This window comes from Neodiprion lecontei, chromosome 6 (genome assembly GCF_021901455.1).
Source record: "Neodiprion lecontei isolate iyNeoLeco1 chromosome 6, iyNeoLeco1.1, whole genome shotgun sequence".
Lineage (NCBI taxonomy): Eukaryota > Metazoa > Arthropoda > Insecta > Hymenoptera > Diprionidae > Neodiprion > Neodiprion lecontei.
In genome coordinates this window covers 29,696,506-29,713,750 of record NC_060265.1, presented here as the reverse complement: position 1 = coordinate 29,713,750, position 17,245 = coordinate 29,696,506, and the positions used below count along the sequence as shown (strand labels likewise).

The 17,245-nt window shown below is 43.5% G+C and overlaps 1 protein-coding gene across 1 annotated transcript in view; it reads left to right on the top strand.

Annotated features, from left to right (window-relative positions):
* The first annotated feature begins 999 nt into the window (after positions 1 to 999).
* Positions 1,000 to 17,245, top strand: part of LOC107220665 (LIM domain-binding protein 2) — a 106,017-nt gene continuing 89,771 nt past the window's right edge. Inside the window, exons 1-3 of the mRNA XM_046744084.1 lie at positions 1,000 to 1,213; positions 5,974 to 10,346; positions 11,074 to 11,731. Coding sequence (XP_046600040.1) covers positions 10,322 to 10,346; positions 11,074 to 11,731 — 683 coding nt within the window. The 5' untranslated portion in view covers positions 1,000 to 1,213; positions 5,974 to 10,321. The remainder of the gene's footprint in view (positions 1,214 to 5,973; positions 10,347 to 11,073; positions 11,732 to 17,245) is intronic.

Below are 17,245 nucleotides of genomic sequence, written 5' to 3'. Positions count from 1 at the left end.
TTCGTTCTTCGTGAGCCTGGTAACAACAACTATTACATATTTGCAACGGCAAAAGAGAGTTCGTACAGATTCGTCAAAGACTTTTATCACCTTGTTTGCTACCTGTTTTTTTTTCACAGATATGAAAAATTTTAATCAGAAACCTAAGTACACTAGTAATGAGACTTGCCTGCGGAAAATGGCTCGTAAATTCTGATATAAAAATTGCCTACGGCAGTATGAGAAATCAACGGAAATTTTCTCACTAGCGAGTCTGTGAGGATAAATTTACGTTGACTTTTCATACTGTTGTAGGCAATTTTTATATCAGATTTCAAGAGCCATTCTCCGCAGGGTTGAATACGAGGGAGAAAAAGAGAATTCCGTGTTTGTATTCCTGTTTGGAAGTTATTTTTCTCTTCTTCTTTTTTGTAAAAATGTTTGCGATTTTAGAATTACATAAAGAGTAACGATTATTCCCACGTTCTATTTGTTTCAACTTTCTGCCCCCCCCCCCCCAATTTACCGTTATAATTCTCGTACGATAAAATATTTTTTATTATATATAATATGGGCATTTCAGTTCCTAAGTTGGAAATAAAATATCTACCATAATATCGAGTTTTTATTGGGATGCAATTTGATGCAATGTAGAGACGTATGTACAGCAATGCTTATTAATTCCTTCCCTTTCCACCCAACTTGTTCTCGGTCCGAAACAAAATACGAGTTTGATTCTATCGCCACCTCTGTCAACTCTATTGGAACCGTGAAAACGTGCGATTTCCGTTATATGTATGCATGCAAGCTCTTTCTTCAGGCAATATTTTTTGTCATTTGATCAGTTTCGACTACTAAATTTTTACTTGGCTGTGGTAAATATGCTCTGTATTATCCACTGTATTGTGACATTAAGCGCGGTAGAGTATCGGTCGGTAAGGGATCTGCATTTACCGTTAAGGATGTCTCGGAAATTAGTTTCAAAAAGCTATCCTGTATCAAAAGGCGCTGCTACCAAATGAGGGGGACACGTAAAACGGTTTGTGGACTCTCTCGGGCTTCTTCCTTCTGTCGAGAGCCAGAATTCTACTCTACCGAACGTGGAACGTATATATGAATGTACACCCGCGGTATGTGCCATGTGTACCAACAAATGTGGTATTATTTACTGATTTTGCGATGGTAGCAGCAGCCGCAGCAGCAACCGCTCGTCATTCAAGAATTTACGATTAAAGTAGGTATAAATGCCTTTGATATTGCACTTTCGATGAGTTAAGTAATCCGCGAATTCTCATCATGTTTTCCGTGAACCCCTTCTAACGGTTTTTGTGGTTAAAAAAAAACGTTAACGGTGACGCGTAACATGCACGAATAAGGTTAAAAGAATCGGTGAGCAGGAATTAGTTCGGAATAACGAAAGAAACGTGTAAGATAATAAAAGTCTGCTGTAACATTGAGGGGGGCGGGGGGGGGGGGGGGGGGGGGTTACACGTGTGCACACACGCAAGTTGTGTGTACAACACAACACACGCGCGCGTGTAGGTACACATAGTATGCATGCATACACGATTTTACCGGCGTTCAAATATAAAGAAATTATCGTCCTTGACATATTTCCTTCTTGTCCGCTCGCCGCCGCTTTCAATAATATTTGTGAAGCATAAATATTCATCTTTATTGCCCCTCGCTTCGAGCGACTCTGCATAAGAGAGCCCCCCTTTACCCCCAGTCCCTCATTTTCTCCATCCGTGCAGTCGTCGTCAGTTTCCACCCCTACATCACGAACAAATTGGAACAAAGTTTCGTAAGTAGCGTGCAACCCGACGACGCTTGGCAACGTCGCGGTGCCGCGGCGTCACGAGGTTCGCGGGGTGTAGGTAGAAAGGCCGCGGGAGGGGGAGGTGGGGCAGAAGGGTACGAGGGGGCGGCGTCGCGGCGCGGGAGGGTTGACGCTGTGTTTACCTCTCCACCCCCATGGCAACGGGCAAACATACATACACCCCCGCGACAATGTTGCGCCTCACCGCATACCGTATTATACCTTTGCGCCACGGTCACGCGCCGTGTTGTACCATTATACGTACCTACCTTCGTACCTAACGTAACGTCCCTCCAACTTTCTACCTATGCATCTACACACGCACATGCATACGTACATACGTACGCCTCCCACGCCCGCCACCCCGAAGGTGAATTCACGTCGGTCCAGATATCCCTGAGGTAGCAGCAGCACCACCGGAGTTAAAAAGGACGAGGAAGAAAATTTATTAAAGCGATTCCATAATTCATTTGCAACATTATTTCAAACTTGATGGCGAGGGTTTGTCGGTTACCACAAAAAAAGAAAAAAAAAAAAAAAAGAAGAAAAGATAAAAAAGAAAACGCCTACGACGCCGCTCCAAATCCCGCTGTCTTAATTTTCGGTGGTACCCCACTGTACATGTAACGTACGACGCGTTGCATCGAGTCGGATGGATGCTGGATGGCGAAGGGAGAGGGGGGGAAGGGGATGCGGTAGGATGCTACTCGGTGCAGAATATCGCGCGGCGTTGACGGCTGAATGCGAACGCGATGACGGCGTCGGCGTCGCGGAGAGCGAGACCCGACAACCCGGAGCGGCTACGGAGGAGTTTTACCCACCAGACAATAGTTTGCCGTATCGACCTAGCGCCCTCCCTCCCTCCCGCCCTGCCAGCCTCTCCTCGACGCCCTCGGCGCCCTTCATCCCCTCGGTGCTTACTTGCTTTGCTCACCTCCTTCTACTACCGCTTCTCCTCTCGTTCCCGTTCCCCGCCTCGCTCTCTCACACTCTCTCCTTCTCTCTCTCTGTACACCCACCGCAACGACGCTGGCCACCCTTCTGGACGCCGACACGCTGCCGTTGCCTCTTTACGGGTTCAACACTACCGGTGTAACTCAAGGTTCTCCCAGTTTCATCTAGCGATAGATTCGAACAACCACTTGTTATCGTGTACACGTGATGTCTGTTTTCAATTTCGTAAAACTGTTTGAAGTTTAAAGCACAGCGATTCATGCGGGATTTAATATGCAACCTTCGAGGAATATTTTTGAATTTTACATCTTGTTATACTCAATAAATGGTCATTCTTCAGTCAGTCGACGAAAATATCTTTCGTAATTTGTTTTGAAATTTTTGACTTTAGGTATTAAATATAAAGGTATTACATAACGACGAACGTAAACCGAACGAGGTCAATTTATTCCTCGGATACCGTGCGATTTTCACTTATTTATTCATTTCAACATGATGCAGAAATCCCGACCTTAAAAATATTATTCACATAATCACGAATTCGTTTACCGACCCCGTTAATTGTTAAGAAATGCTCGTCATTCTTTAAACAAGCACCGTCTAAAAACATCGCGATGGCTCATTACTGCATATTTATCGAGATATCTATCGCGCCGCCCAAATGATAAACAAGTGAACATTCGTTGTCTTGTACCGATAAGAGCAAGCATAAACGAAATTGACATTTTTTGTTTGATTAGCTGAAATATATTTAAGTTATAAGCGTGACTCTTATAACTTAAAAGGGTTGCGGAAATAATAATTCCTGAGTCTCAACGACTTGGGTTGATGTAGAAACGATACTAAAACATTATATTAACACCAATCACAAATAATTACATAAATAATAACAAAAATAATTATAACACTTATAGTCACCTAAATCAACAACAATGTCGGTTTTGACGATCGGGATTATAGGCTTAGTTGACAATGAAAAGAATAAATTTACAATATAATTTACAATATATTTTACTGAGTATCCACTATAACACTAGTGGATGTCTCGAGCGCCTGTCAATCACTCCCCTCTCTCCCGAGGCGATGATTCCGCGATGGTCACTCTTGGTTATCCTTTCCGTAACCCGTTCAGCGTGTTTGTTGTTTTTCAGAGATAAGTTTGGGTAAACAGGCCACAAACTTACATATATTATATTTTTATTGCGCCTTTGCAAAGTCAATACGTAGTGCGATAAACCCGCGCATATCCTCTTCTTCGTCTTCCTCTGCTTCTCCGAAAATAATCCTTATTTTAATGTTAATCGACTAAACATCCGTATTGTGGAAATACTCCACATTGAGATCATGTCTTTGTTCGTGGCGCGTTTGCTTGGCGTTTGTAGATTACGCTACGCTGCGTTGGCCAGTCTTCGAAGGTCGAGATTTGTTTCGAAGTTTGTATGAATGAAGCTTATCCTAATATCTCCGAGCGCCAAGCGGTAAGTCAGTCCGCCAGTTTACTCGGGCATGCTCGCTGCCAAAACTAAAGTTCGAGACCACGTGACAGGCTTGTTACCAGGAGTTCATCCCGCGGATGTCTAACGTGAGTTATTCGCATAACGTAAATCCGGGTTCGCCATTTCGAAAGTGACATTCCCGCAATGGACAATGTACATGTTACTCAAGCTTGATACAGGCATATACTTATCGTACAACGATTGCCGATAGAATTTCTCAGGGGTATAAAATTAACTCAAGTTACCAAGATTCCGATGCGCAAAAAATTGTATTTCGGATCACTCGCGTATAAATTATCCTTGATACTTGAATAACAATGTAAGGTACGTGTACGTGTATCATGTACGCAAGACCCGTTTTCATTATCGTGGCGAAGTACGCGGTACAACGTAAGGATGAAGACACTGCCCGACGTTAATGTGACGTTTCGCAAATACAATATTACTTGTCCACGACGACGACCGACGATAACCGACGATAACACATACGGTTGACGACTTGACACACCTACATATGTATATCAGTGTGCATATAATCCACATTTTGCAAACAAGACCGTAACGCGCGGCAGTGCCGAGCGCAAAACTTTGATTGCGCAAATATTTACTGCGATAATAACAGTGCATCGTGTACAGGGTACGAGGGTGAAAATTTGCGTCTCGGTAAACGTAGAACAGCTTGCGGCTGCAGCTGGGAATAACGAAAAACGATTCAATTTTGCGTAACGCAGCCTTCTAAGTCGATTCGGCGGATTTCATTCCCTTGTAATATACACGCGAGGCTAACGCGCTTCATCGCGTTGACCAGGAATGCGCGTCGCAGAATTTTATATACCGAAACTTTCTGCCTAGAGGATATTTCTGCAACGTATTATGTAGGTAAATAAGTACCACGCGAAGCCTCTGAAGCATCGGCCGGCTGACCCCGCCGCATTGGGTTATCAAACCGCGCCGATATGCGTTTCTGCAATCTGCGTGTGTACGTATCGCATATGGATACGTGCAACGAAGAAGATAACCATCGCCCATCAGCCCGTCAAACGAACGGTCACTGCGTGGCGACTGTCGAGCCTGCAAGGTCAAACAATTAAAATAGCTCGTATTCGCATACATAGGAACGACCTTCGTTCTCAACGCTCCGTGACCGTCGACGTTCTCGTGCAATGCGGCTTGCACCGCTTTGTGCATCGGCCGCGTCATCTTCCGAACGTTGCTTAATTAAGTAGTTACATTAGGAAGCTCCGGAAGCTGCGCACCTTTAAAATATAAATTTGGATCTAAAAAACGCACAGTGTTGCTTCGTTTTACACGAGTAATCAGAAATTGAACGATTAACATTTCCGAAAGTTGGCTTAGCTAAATTTACGAAGCATCACCGAAGCTTGAAAACGATTTGTAAAGAAAAAAAAGTACGTTTCTCCCTGTGGTCCATCATGATTCCCCGACTATTCCCGGTTTTCCCGGTCTCTCTCCACCCTGATTCATAGACATTCAGCCGTTGAAATTCATCCCGCGACCGGATTGTTTTAGCCCTCACAATCTCGTCGTTGCATTATATGCCTGCCACCTACTTTGAAACGGCAATTCGACGAGCGACGATGGCCGAGCAGTAGGCGAAACCTGGTCGCGTCTTTGATCGGATATTCTTTTCATTATTATTATTATTTAACTTTGAACAATGCAGCCAACGACCTGTAACGGAGTCTGATTCACTCTCTGTTTCAGCTAGTTCGAGAAAGTTTCCACTGAATGGAAAGTTCGCATCCAGGGTTTGTGTATTATACACAAATTGAGCATGAATCGGCTTTTCGAACAAGTTTCGTTACCACGAGCAACGCACGGCGTCCTACGTCTGGTACAATGACCCAGGTCGCGATTCGGCCTATCGTGCACGTACGTGCGAATCAACTTGCCGCTTCGCGTGTGACGTTCGCCAATCACGGACTGCGTGTGGATAATTTTTTAAACGTAGTTACGTATCACGCGCCTCCGTGAAATGTTACGGATAAAAAAATATTCCCGGTACGTAGAACGCTTTCAAACATATACAAGAGCCGCACTCGACCCTTTCCCTCGCAAGTTCGCAGCATTGTTACGACTCCCCGGGTGGGCCTGGAACAGTTTATCCCTTTTTTCATCGGATCGTCTTCAGTTTCACGGTGGTAAGAATTTCGCTCCCGGCGGGGTGAATCGAACGCGCGCGATTGAAAGAGGGTTTCTACGGTAGTTCGGTCCGGTGTTCTCTTTGTGAAAAATCACTCGCGAGCGATCGTAAGTAGTATCGCTGCGGCATGGCGAAACGCAAGAACCGCTCTTGCCTTTCACAATCAGCTCCTGTCGCACGTTGGCGGGCTCAGGATTGCCCGTTGAACGAAACTGCCGAGTGTAAACGAACCTTAAGGAATTGCGCGAGGTGGAGGTGGTGAGCCAACGCAACGCAATGCGAGGCATAAGCACGGCGTAAGGCGGCGGTCCCTCTGCCAGGTGTCTGATGCTTCGGATGTTTTAATGCTACGTGTACACGGTACGTCAGTCGAGTTATGCCTCCATAACTGTACGCGTTATACGCTTCTACGTCCTCTGCGCCCAGCCTACCATCTTGGAGGCTAAGAGGCGTAGAGGCTAAAAAAATCGAAATTATCAACGACAAGCAGAGTTACGGAGATCCGACCGGTCCTCGTTACATTATTACAACTTGACAGAAGCTGACGGACGTCCCGATATTACGAGAATTTTTTATCCGGATGCGAATGACGGTCGATGCTCGGTGAGCCGATGTCCGTCTCTTTAGGAGTCGAGATGGAAGAAGTCCCGAGTCCGGCCGCTGCACCGTAGCCTAATAAAATGATGTCCCAGGCAGCCACCGACGGTCCTGAGCCCTCATAGAGGGACCCCGGGGAGTGGGAAGGACTCGGAGTCGAAGTTTATTGATTTTTAGGGTGACACTGTCAACCGGCGTTGAGTCTCCCGCGATGGGAGACTTTCAAGCGGGAAAAATAGAGGAGGAAAGAACGAGCGGTGGGTAAAGAGAAGTAAAATAAAAAAAAAAAAAAAGAAAGAAAGAAAGAAAGAAAAAAAGAGGGAGAAGGAATATGACGCGGCGCCGGTGACGCGAAACTAGTGACGCCGCGGCGCACGTTGCAACGCAGTACGTAGAAAGTTACCTGCATACCAACCCCGAAGCGACGTTAGACTCGGATAGATATAATTCTACGAATCTGACAATCCTGCAGTTACACGACGCGATTATACTTGTGTGGAGGAATAAGTTATAAAGCGTCGGGATCGAAGTAAATAGGGAAACAGAAATCGCCGTGTTCGTCCGTGTACGTCCGTCGATGACTGTAAAAGAAAGACGGCGACGTAACTCGTCGACAACTGCAGCGTTGTGAAATACGTGTTGAACGAAAATCGCAGGTACTCTCGGTTACACGTAAATTGTGTTGTTCGTACGCCTCTCGTTCGCCGGTGAAATAACACGCATCCCGAGACACATGAAGCGGTCTGCATGGGATCAGGATTATAGTTACCACCGTCAGGGGGTGCTTTCGGAGTGACGTTGACGCGCGGTGCATATAAGAGAGACGTAACGCGACTACCCCTCTCTTACGAAGCGTCAAACCCGCGGCGTAACCATAGAAGATAGAAAAAGGCGTCGGTGGTGGTGCGTTAACGGAAGGGCAGGGACGTGAAGGGAGGCGAGGCTAGGGGCGTGGAGGGGAGGGGGCGCCATGTGGTGCCTTCGAACGTCGCCGCGGAGCGTCGAGAGTCGCCACTGCCTCCGCTAAAAATGGCAGCACTCGGTGGCTTCTCGCTTGATAATTTTTGCCGAAGACCTAAAAAGAAATCTCCTCTTACCAGTTGACAGTTGGGCGCAAGGGACGAACGGCGCACGTGGCCCTCGCGCGTACAAACGAGATAAATTAATTTACAGTGCGTGAGGTGCTGTGCCTGCTTATATTTACGTACCTACGCGAGTACACGCGTACGTAGATTTTGTTATACGTATGTAGTAGGTACGATATCACTCGTCTCTGGTAATCGCGCGACGTGCGTACGGTTGTATTTATATATCTGTATGCAACGTATATAGTTTGCATACTCAGCCTCGAAGTTGTACTGTTCATACATACGTACATACATGTATATTATTATTCGTAAAGTACCTTGGTGAAAATTTTTTACTCTCTTACAATTAGTAGGTGCGTTTTAAACTTATACGTTGTACATCAGGCTTCGGTGGCGGAAACAAGTGCATCGGTATACGTATACATAATATATGTAATAACTAGTTGACAGTGAAACTAATAAAAACGAAAATATTAATCAAGAAAAAAATTAATAAACAACAGTGATGTATATATATATATATGATATATGTACGCGAGTGTAAATTTATTCACCGACCACACATTGTATGGTATAGGTGTATTCAAACATGTATTGCGAGATTAAAAATACGCGTTTATGAAAAAAAAAATTCTTTTCAACCCTTTAAACAATTGTTTCGTACGAAACACTTTGAAGATTGTTTTATTAATTTAATTATTTTCATCCGCGCAAAATACACATCGTATATCTGCACTTGAAGTAGGAAGTTTACGCAACCTCGAATCAGCGTTCGCTTGTTACTTCTCAGTCTTCTTTCCATTGTTTTTTCTCCTACATTCTCTTAACTCGCGTACGGCCCGAAGTGCGTGTTCGAAGGGTCGTCATTTTCAGCTTGACGAAAGTTCTCTCTCGCCGCGAAGTGTTCATTGTTTTGATTTGTTGGTTGTGTGCAACGGTGTAACATGTATATTCCTAAGCGCGGGCTAGCTAGTCAAGCGATGAACTTTATAATGCATGAATAACAACAACGGCTGCAACAACTCAACAACAACAATAATAATAACAACAACGATCCGCGACGCGTTTACGTAATATCCTGTGTATACACCTATTTCTGCCACTGTTTTTCAGTGAGAATTTTCATTGTTTTTACATTCATCTTTAACCCCCTCCTCGATAATGTCAAGATACTGAATTACACCTATCCGTCACGTCAAAACTCTGATCGGCCGAGGAACTCGAGCGTCGGTTGAATTAACAACTCGATAACACGAAAATCTCGGAGTAAGAATCCGCAGTCGCATTCGTGTCTCGAGAGTCGAAAGTTTCCTACGCTGTACGGAAGGTATTTTGATTACGGTGGTGTTTACTTACTCGCTCTAGCCTCTCCTCCGACGGCTATCGTCGTCTCCCTCCCTCTCGGCCGCCCCTCCCCCCCCCCTTCCGCCGACCAAACGTTCCGATTGTGAGAGGGAGTTCGCCTCTTGTTGTGTGGTGTGTCGAGTGTTTGTGTGGCATGTCGCGAAAAAATATTTGGTACTACTCGTATGTCGCGAGGCGTGTGACGGTTAGTTTCGGGTTAAAATAATGAATGAAAAGGGTGATAAATATATTCGCTGATAGAGAGCGATGCGCGGCACGGTGACGGCGGATTATCCACGCGACCTACGTTCACGTTTCTTTAACCTATCGCCGAGGAAGTGGTGCGTGATTGTGAGAACTGTTGTTTGGCCGCTGTCGATAGTAAGTCGATATTGAGGAGGAGGAAAATAACGAGGAACAGACGGAGGAGAGAAACGAGACGAGAGGCTTGACGAGTCGGAGCGAAAGAGAGTTAGAGACGCGGAGAGAGAGCGTGAGAGAGGAGAAGAGCGAGAGAGGGAATTCCGAATGGAAGTGAGACGACGGTGCGGAGGAAAAAAAAATGCCGGCAACGGGATGCGGTAATTTTTCGTCTATTAAAACGAGCGTAAAACGGAGCTTCGATGGAAATACTAACCCCGTTACGAGGCGGTTAAATATAATGTACGAAAGCAGAGTTTAACAGTGCCCAACGGATATTTAACCTCGCCTGTTTACCAACGCGTATCTACGCGCGTTTGAGGTTAGGTCGCCGCCGGTACATAACCTCTCTCACCATCGTCGTCATCCTCATCTATTCGTCTCTTCGTCGAAAATATAACGGTTATATTTCGCCAATCAGGAGACTACGTTACGGAATGAACGCATTGATGACCAAATAATGAAGGCGAATGGAACGAATAATGGTGATTTTCTCATTTTCTTACTTACTCCATAAGATTTAGATTGTACGAGTATAACTTCGCTGCCCCCTTTCCTTACGTTTTAATTCTTCGTTGCTGGATGAACATCGCACTCTGCCACTTACCTTAATCTATCGTCGATTCTTACCAAGCTTTGAAAATAGTTCAGACCCTCAGTCGCTGCGAAAAAACAGCTTGATGTTGATCGGGGATTGTTAGTAAATACGAGACGGCTTGAGATTATCCGAGACTTCTGTGTATCGTTCCTGCACTTGTCGGAAAATATCAGTGGGAACAGATGGGCGATCGAGTAACTGAGAATTTAAGTTAACCTAACTATCATTGAGGTGACTAGTATTTAGAAGATTAGATTAGAAAGTACAATATAAGAACAAACATGAAATTATTGCCATTTTGTTCTGTAATACCAAGCAAGTTTATAACTCGATGTAATTTGTTCTCACTTAATTTTATACAAACTCGCAAACGGTTCGCACATTTTTACTAGAACTTTACTTACAGTTGAATGAGAAAGTCAAAATTTGAGTATTAATTGTAAGGAGCAGCACGCCTTGTTCACCTATATCTTGGTAATACGCTAACTATGCAAATTGAGGTTCAACAAGTTCTGTTGTGATAAGACAATTAAAGAAAAACAAGTTGAGACATAAATTTCTTGCGTTTTCTCAAGTGTGTAACAATTGACTAATTTACATCGTTTCTTTTGCAGGCTGTAGCCGTCTGAATACGCCACTGGCTGCGACCACCACGCTGGAGGACCCAGGGACACCTGCCTCCTGGAAGGGCCCGCCGCCCGGATCGGAGGCTTCGCCGTTCACGCCGAACTCTGTCGGTCAAGGACCAGGACCAGGTTCGGGACCTTACAATAATTCGGGAGGCCCACCGAGCAACACGGGCGGGTTTCAGGGCCCCAGCCCGTTCCCCGGTGGGGCGGGCAGTCCGGCAGGGGCCCCACCTTATCAGGGGCCGCCCCCAGGCTCCGGAACGCCTCAGTACACCGCGTCGCCCGCACCAAGCGGCTCGTCGACTCCCGGTCCAGTGCCGCCCCCTAATTCTGCGGGATTTCCACCCCCGCCGAACAATTCCGGACCTCCTTACAATGGCCCGGGCCCAAGTCCGTTTGGATCCCCGTCCGGAGGACCTCCGCAGTTTGTGGGACGACCGGGTTCGTCCGGACCACCCTTTGTGCCCCCCGGTGCAGGTAATCCTCACTTTCCGTCACCAGGACAACCTTTCGGTGGTCCGCAGTATGGAATGCCACCTGGGAGCCCGTTCGGACCTGGCGGACATTCCATGGGCGGTCCCATAGGCCCCGGACATCCTGCGATGATGGGAACCGGTGGACCCGTCGACAGGATGGATCAAGGGTGAGTTTTTACTTTTCAACAAACACCTACGTCATTGCTTTCAAACTTGGACCAGATACTAAAGCGAGGAAAAATATTGGCCTCAGACATATTTTTATCGCATCGTACGGTGGAACGAATGATGTTTTATTGTCAGTTTGAGCTATGGTGAATCGTACGCCAAGTATAGTCACAAATTAAATCAGCATCGGTTGTATCTAAGACAACAAGCCCCTTCCTATCGGACGCAGCAGCCGACAACAAACATGAATATCAGAAATGTTTTTGGTGTTGAGCTTAATGAACGAGGAGATCCGAAGCTATGATTCATTTTCCGTCTTTCCTTCTGACTTTTTGTCAAAACGTCTAACTAATGTTACGCTGAACTTTCTTCGTAGCAGTTGATCGTAGCAGTCGATCACTGGCCCAGAAGTATCGACGTGTTCTGAAAAGAAGCTGCATTTACATGCATTTGAATGTTTACCGTGCAACAGATATCAACATTCAGACTCAGATAGTTGCTTGAATAACTTGTTATGATTATTATTCGCGCTGTGAATTTGCAGTTCGTAAATAATGGCGGTTTAAAATATAGATAAGGAGAGAAAAAAAAATCAAATCGAATCAACCTATCACTCGGAAGTAAAAAATCATTCACCACGCGCGTTAGATTTACGACAGACCGTAAAGTTGATCAGAGACACTAATGACACCGTCGGCATTTCTCATCTCCATAGAAAAAAAGGGAAAAAAATTTGGTGTAAGAGAAAAACAAATCAATTATCTGTCTCGGGTGATAGCGGGAGATTCATTTAAAGTGTGGACTAGCTCGAAGCAGCAAAATCTCGTCTCTTATTCTCGCAACGAACATCTCTCCGTTACGTTTCCGTCGTCATAGCAGCGTACTTTTGCCGGAACGTTATCCGTGCGTAAGTAATCATTCTGTGTAATACATGTACATATTCACCAAGGGTAAACATGTGTTTATAAATATTTAGCACTAACTTACGGTGTACTTAATACGGTTTTCGTTGATTTATATGGCCACTCTAGAGGACAGTAAGTACGTATTGACTTAACGTGCGGTTGGTCTTTCTCTCTATTTCTGTTTATCTCGAAAGAGAGATTTGTATGGGGTCTAAAGTGCCGGGAGAGGTTTCAGCTCTTTCTGCCGTATAGTTTGTATAATTATGTATGGAAAACAATGTATCGACGATAAACCAACGATATTGTATACAAATATATACATTGAACCATGTTTAGTCGGAACACAAATCCACAAATATATACATATATATTTATATATATATATATATATATATATGTAATATACCCTTATTCAAAAGCCAACTCGCACTCTTGAGAAGTCCCTGATTCGCGATATCGGGTATCATCTTGGCGCATTTCTTCTCTTCAGTCCTCTGCTGTTCTATTCTCTTCTTGCGATTGCGTTGATGAGAGGGGTCGACCATCCATCAATCCATCCGCACCTGAACACGCGTACCTTATTCGACGAGGCTTTCACCTCTTCTACGTCGAATGGCCCACACACACGCTCACGCATACCGATACGCATACAAAAGTACACACCGGATGTTATTTATTATACGTGAACCTTGCCCGGTCCGCATTCTTGTTGATAACCCCGAAAGAGTCTCTCCTTCTCGCGCGGTCAACCGGAGAATTCGTCTCAATTATTATTGCTCGTCTCGCGTATACCTGCACCGCCAACGCAATGCCTTGACGCTTCACGACCAAAGGACCATTATCGCTATTTTTCCAAACCACGTTTAAGGGATGTGCCGTCGCCTTGCTTTTTGCCGCCGAGGAATTCCTGCCACCGTGCAGTGCAATAAAAATTGAAAAATTTATAACTTTGCTTTATCGTTTTCCGCGAGATACGTTTCTTAGAAATAACGTTTCTTAGAAATAACGTTTCGTTTCCTGCAGATAGCCGAAAAAGAAAACAAGAGAAATCGATGTTCCTTACTTATGATTAGATTAGGTTCATCTGGTTTTATTTTTTCTTTCTTTTTTCATTCCTTTACTTTTCTAACCACGAAGCAACGGGTTTTTTTTTTTTATTTATATAATCTTATATGGTGCAGAAATACTCCGAAAGCGGCAAACGCTTATATACCATATACGGTAATATCGATAGGAAGTACAGCGTGTACTGTTGTTACAGATCTACGTGTATAATGTTAACAAGGCAATAATTTGAAAAAATAAATAAATAAATTTAAAGAAAATAATTATAAAAACTATTTAGAAAGAAAGGAATCTTTCAACAAATACTTTTGCCACTGCTTGTACTTCAGCGGCATTACGACGCGGGGGTGGTGGGGGAGGATATTTTCGTACACTACTGTACGCGACCCACCCCCACCCCCTTACTCGGTTTGTGCCCCTCTGCGTACCTCTCTTTTCTCCCTTCCTCTCTCTCTCCCTCCTCCAACCACTCCCGACCACCACCACCACCACCACCACCACTACTACAGCCACGTTACGCGGAGGGAGGGCAATGGCTCTCATGTTCCTGTAATATTTACATGAAAATATAAGGATGATTTTTGAGGTCCATTCGACGAGACTGAAGCTAGCAGCCAAACGTTCTAATGTTCGTTTGAATAAAGTAGTGAAGTCGGAAAATCAAAATTTTGTCAAATACTTTGAAATTCCGATACTCTCACAGAATTATAAGGGTAAAACTGAAGTGCATTTTTCTATTTTAAAAAAGCTTAACACGTTTGGCTGAAAAACTCTGGCTGCTACCTTCAGCTTCATCTCTATTCGATTTCATTCCTTCGTATTTTGTTTATTAATCATCATCATTTTTGGCTCGTTAGGTAATCATGAAATATGTAATCATGGTGTCAATTTTTTTTCAGTGAAACACCCCTTGTTATTTGATAAAAATAACGTAATTGTTTGAGTAATTTTATCAGCGCAGACGATACAAGATAGCAACGTTTAAGAATTCACTTACGTTTTGTATCGTAACGATTCAGGCTGAGGAAAAACCGTTACTTCCCGATTTCGGATTCCGTTTTGAAATTCAGTGAATCGTAATAAAGCAAAATATACTTACTCACGTTTAGAAATCTTCGTTCCTTCAAAGTCATTGTGAAAATAATAAAGAAGTGATTTTTTCCCGCTCAATATTTCGTTACGATAACGGTGCTAACTTTTGTCTCGTGATTGTTTGCAATTATTTTTGACGACAAAATTTCGTTGAAATATTTTCTAACGAGTATTTCGTACCCAGGTACATATATTGTACCGATTGGGAACCCCTGCGGACTCGTCCTTTTCCCTCCCCCCTCCTCCCCTCTTCTCTCTTCTCTCTTCTCTCCGCGTCGTTTCTCCTCTCCGAACCGTGGAGGAGGATTCCTGTCCGTCTGTCCATTCGTCCGCCACCTCCGTTCAAACCCGACACATCCTCGCGGGTCGGTTTCACTCGCGTGCGCGGAATTGGCGAAAATGCGTTGAAAGAGGAAAGAAAAAAAAAACGAAATATGGAGGGGGATGAGATTTTTTTTCTCACATTTTTGTTATTATATTACTTGGGTGTGGTGTGTGCGGCGAATGTACGATACATTACAATTCACCACCTCAAAACAGAGCTCCTCCTGTCGTCGTCAACAATTTTTAACCCCCCTCCTCCCCCTCAACCCAGTGTTTGGAAATAAAAAAATTTTTTTTTTCTTTTTACGTTCTCATTGGTTCGAGGAAATGAATTATATTATATGTATGTATTGTATATTACATATTCCTGCAAAAGGGAGGAAACTAAATTTGTATAATTAGAACGTGTCCATGCTGCTTTACCATCGGTCGCTAATGCGTTTATATGTTGGGTAATTGCTGCTTTTAGTCCGCACGATGTATTTTTTTAAATATTTTTTATACGCATGGGCTTACCTATATATGTGCGTACGTATGTTTCAAACCGTATTGCGTATATATGTATTTATTCTCTCTGCACGTATCGTATCGGTGAAAAATCGTTTTTAAAGCTATATTCTAAACTTATTTGATTCTTCGTACGATCTACAGTATTACACGTGTACTTATGATATTTCACACAAGTATTATACGGTATGTAGTAATTGTAACGTATATTACGTTTACTCTGCATATCGGGCGAAGAAGAATTCATTCGCTTCCTAATCTTAACTTATATTACGATACACCGAAACTCTCGTGCTCGTGATGACGAAGAGAGGATATTTTACTTTTCTCGTCAAGTATGTATATTATTTTGAAGTGGGGAAGGGGGGTTTGTTCATATTATATTACATGTTATATAATATACGACCAGTTGATCCGCCGCCGTTTCTTCACGTTGTACTTTACTTATCGATTCACGTGCACCGCACGTTTTTAGGTCGGATAACAACGTGCGGGGCGATGATGTACGAATCAATGGAAACGCAAGCGAACGTAAGACGAGAAATTTTGTCTTAACCCTTTTTGGCAATTTGGAGGAGAATTTTATTCAGAGATTTATACAGCATGGTATTTTATTCACTAGTATATCTATCATTCGTATACTTGATAATATGCATTTGCGTAATTTATTATTATATATTTATCTAATACCGGTATTTCGGAAAATCGTGAGATGAAAAGAAGGAGAGAAAAAAAAATTTCGTTTCGTTAATTTTACCGAGCTTGCCGAACAGTTTTGAAAGTTGTTTATTATTACATTACGTTACCCTGTTACTTTCTCTATCGTTAGTCCAGTAATTTTATACATATGCCAAACTTTCGGTACAAGAACTAATCTTATCATCCCGAAAATACACTCAGACTAATTGTACATCGATCTCTTCCTCCGGATCAAAGGTTGAGGGATTGTTGTTTCTCGTGTTGTTGTCGCTAACTCGTATTTGTTTTTTTTTTCTTACCCTGTTTTCTTTACCTCGATGCAATCATCGTGTTCGACAAAAGTTGCGCGTTATTATTACTATTATTATTATTATCATCGTTGTTGTTTCAAAAATAGTATCCAACTATCCTACCGATCAGTATTGGTACATAGTATATGTAGAATAAATACACGGGCGATATAAGGATATTTATACAAAAGTATGGCACATATTATATACCCTACCTCACATCACCTAACCCAACGTAAATACCTTACCTATGTATTGTAACACATACTATGTACATAGACACTCTGTTGGCCTAATCGTTCGTTCCTTGGCTGTATTCGATGTTTTATATATACATATATTATGTATATAATGTATGTATGTATGTATGTATGTATGTATGTATGTATGTACATAGGTAGAGTGACGTGTGTATGGATATAGGTATCCTATGTATAACACCGCGTGTACGGGGGGTGGTTGGCAGGGGGATTGAAGGGGCGGGAGAGGGAGAAGATAGTATTGATTTTTACCGATATTTAGCCGTGGAATTATCCTCCCTTCTATATGCCTTTACTCTCCCTTTCTCTCTCTCTCTCTCTCTCTCTCCATCTCTCCGCTTCTCGACTTATCATTTCAATCTCGTTGTCGC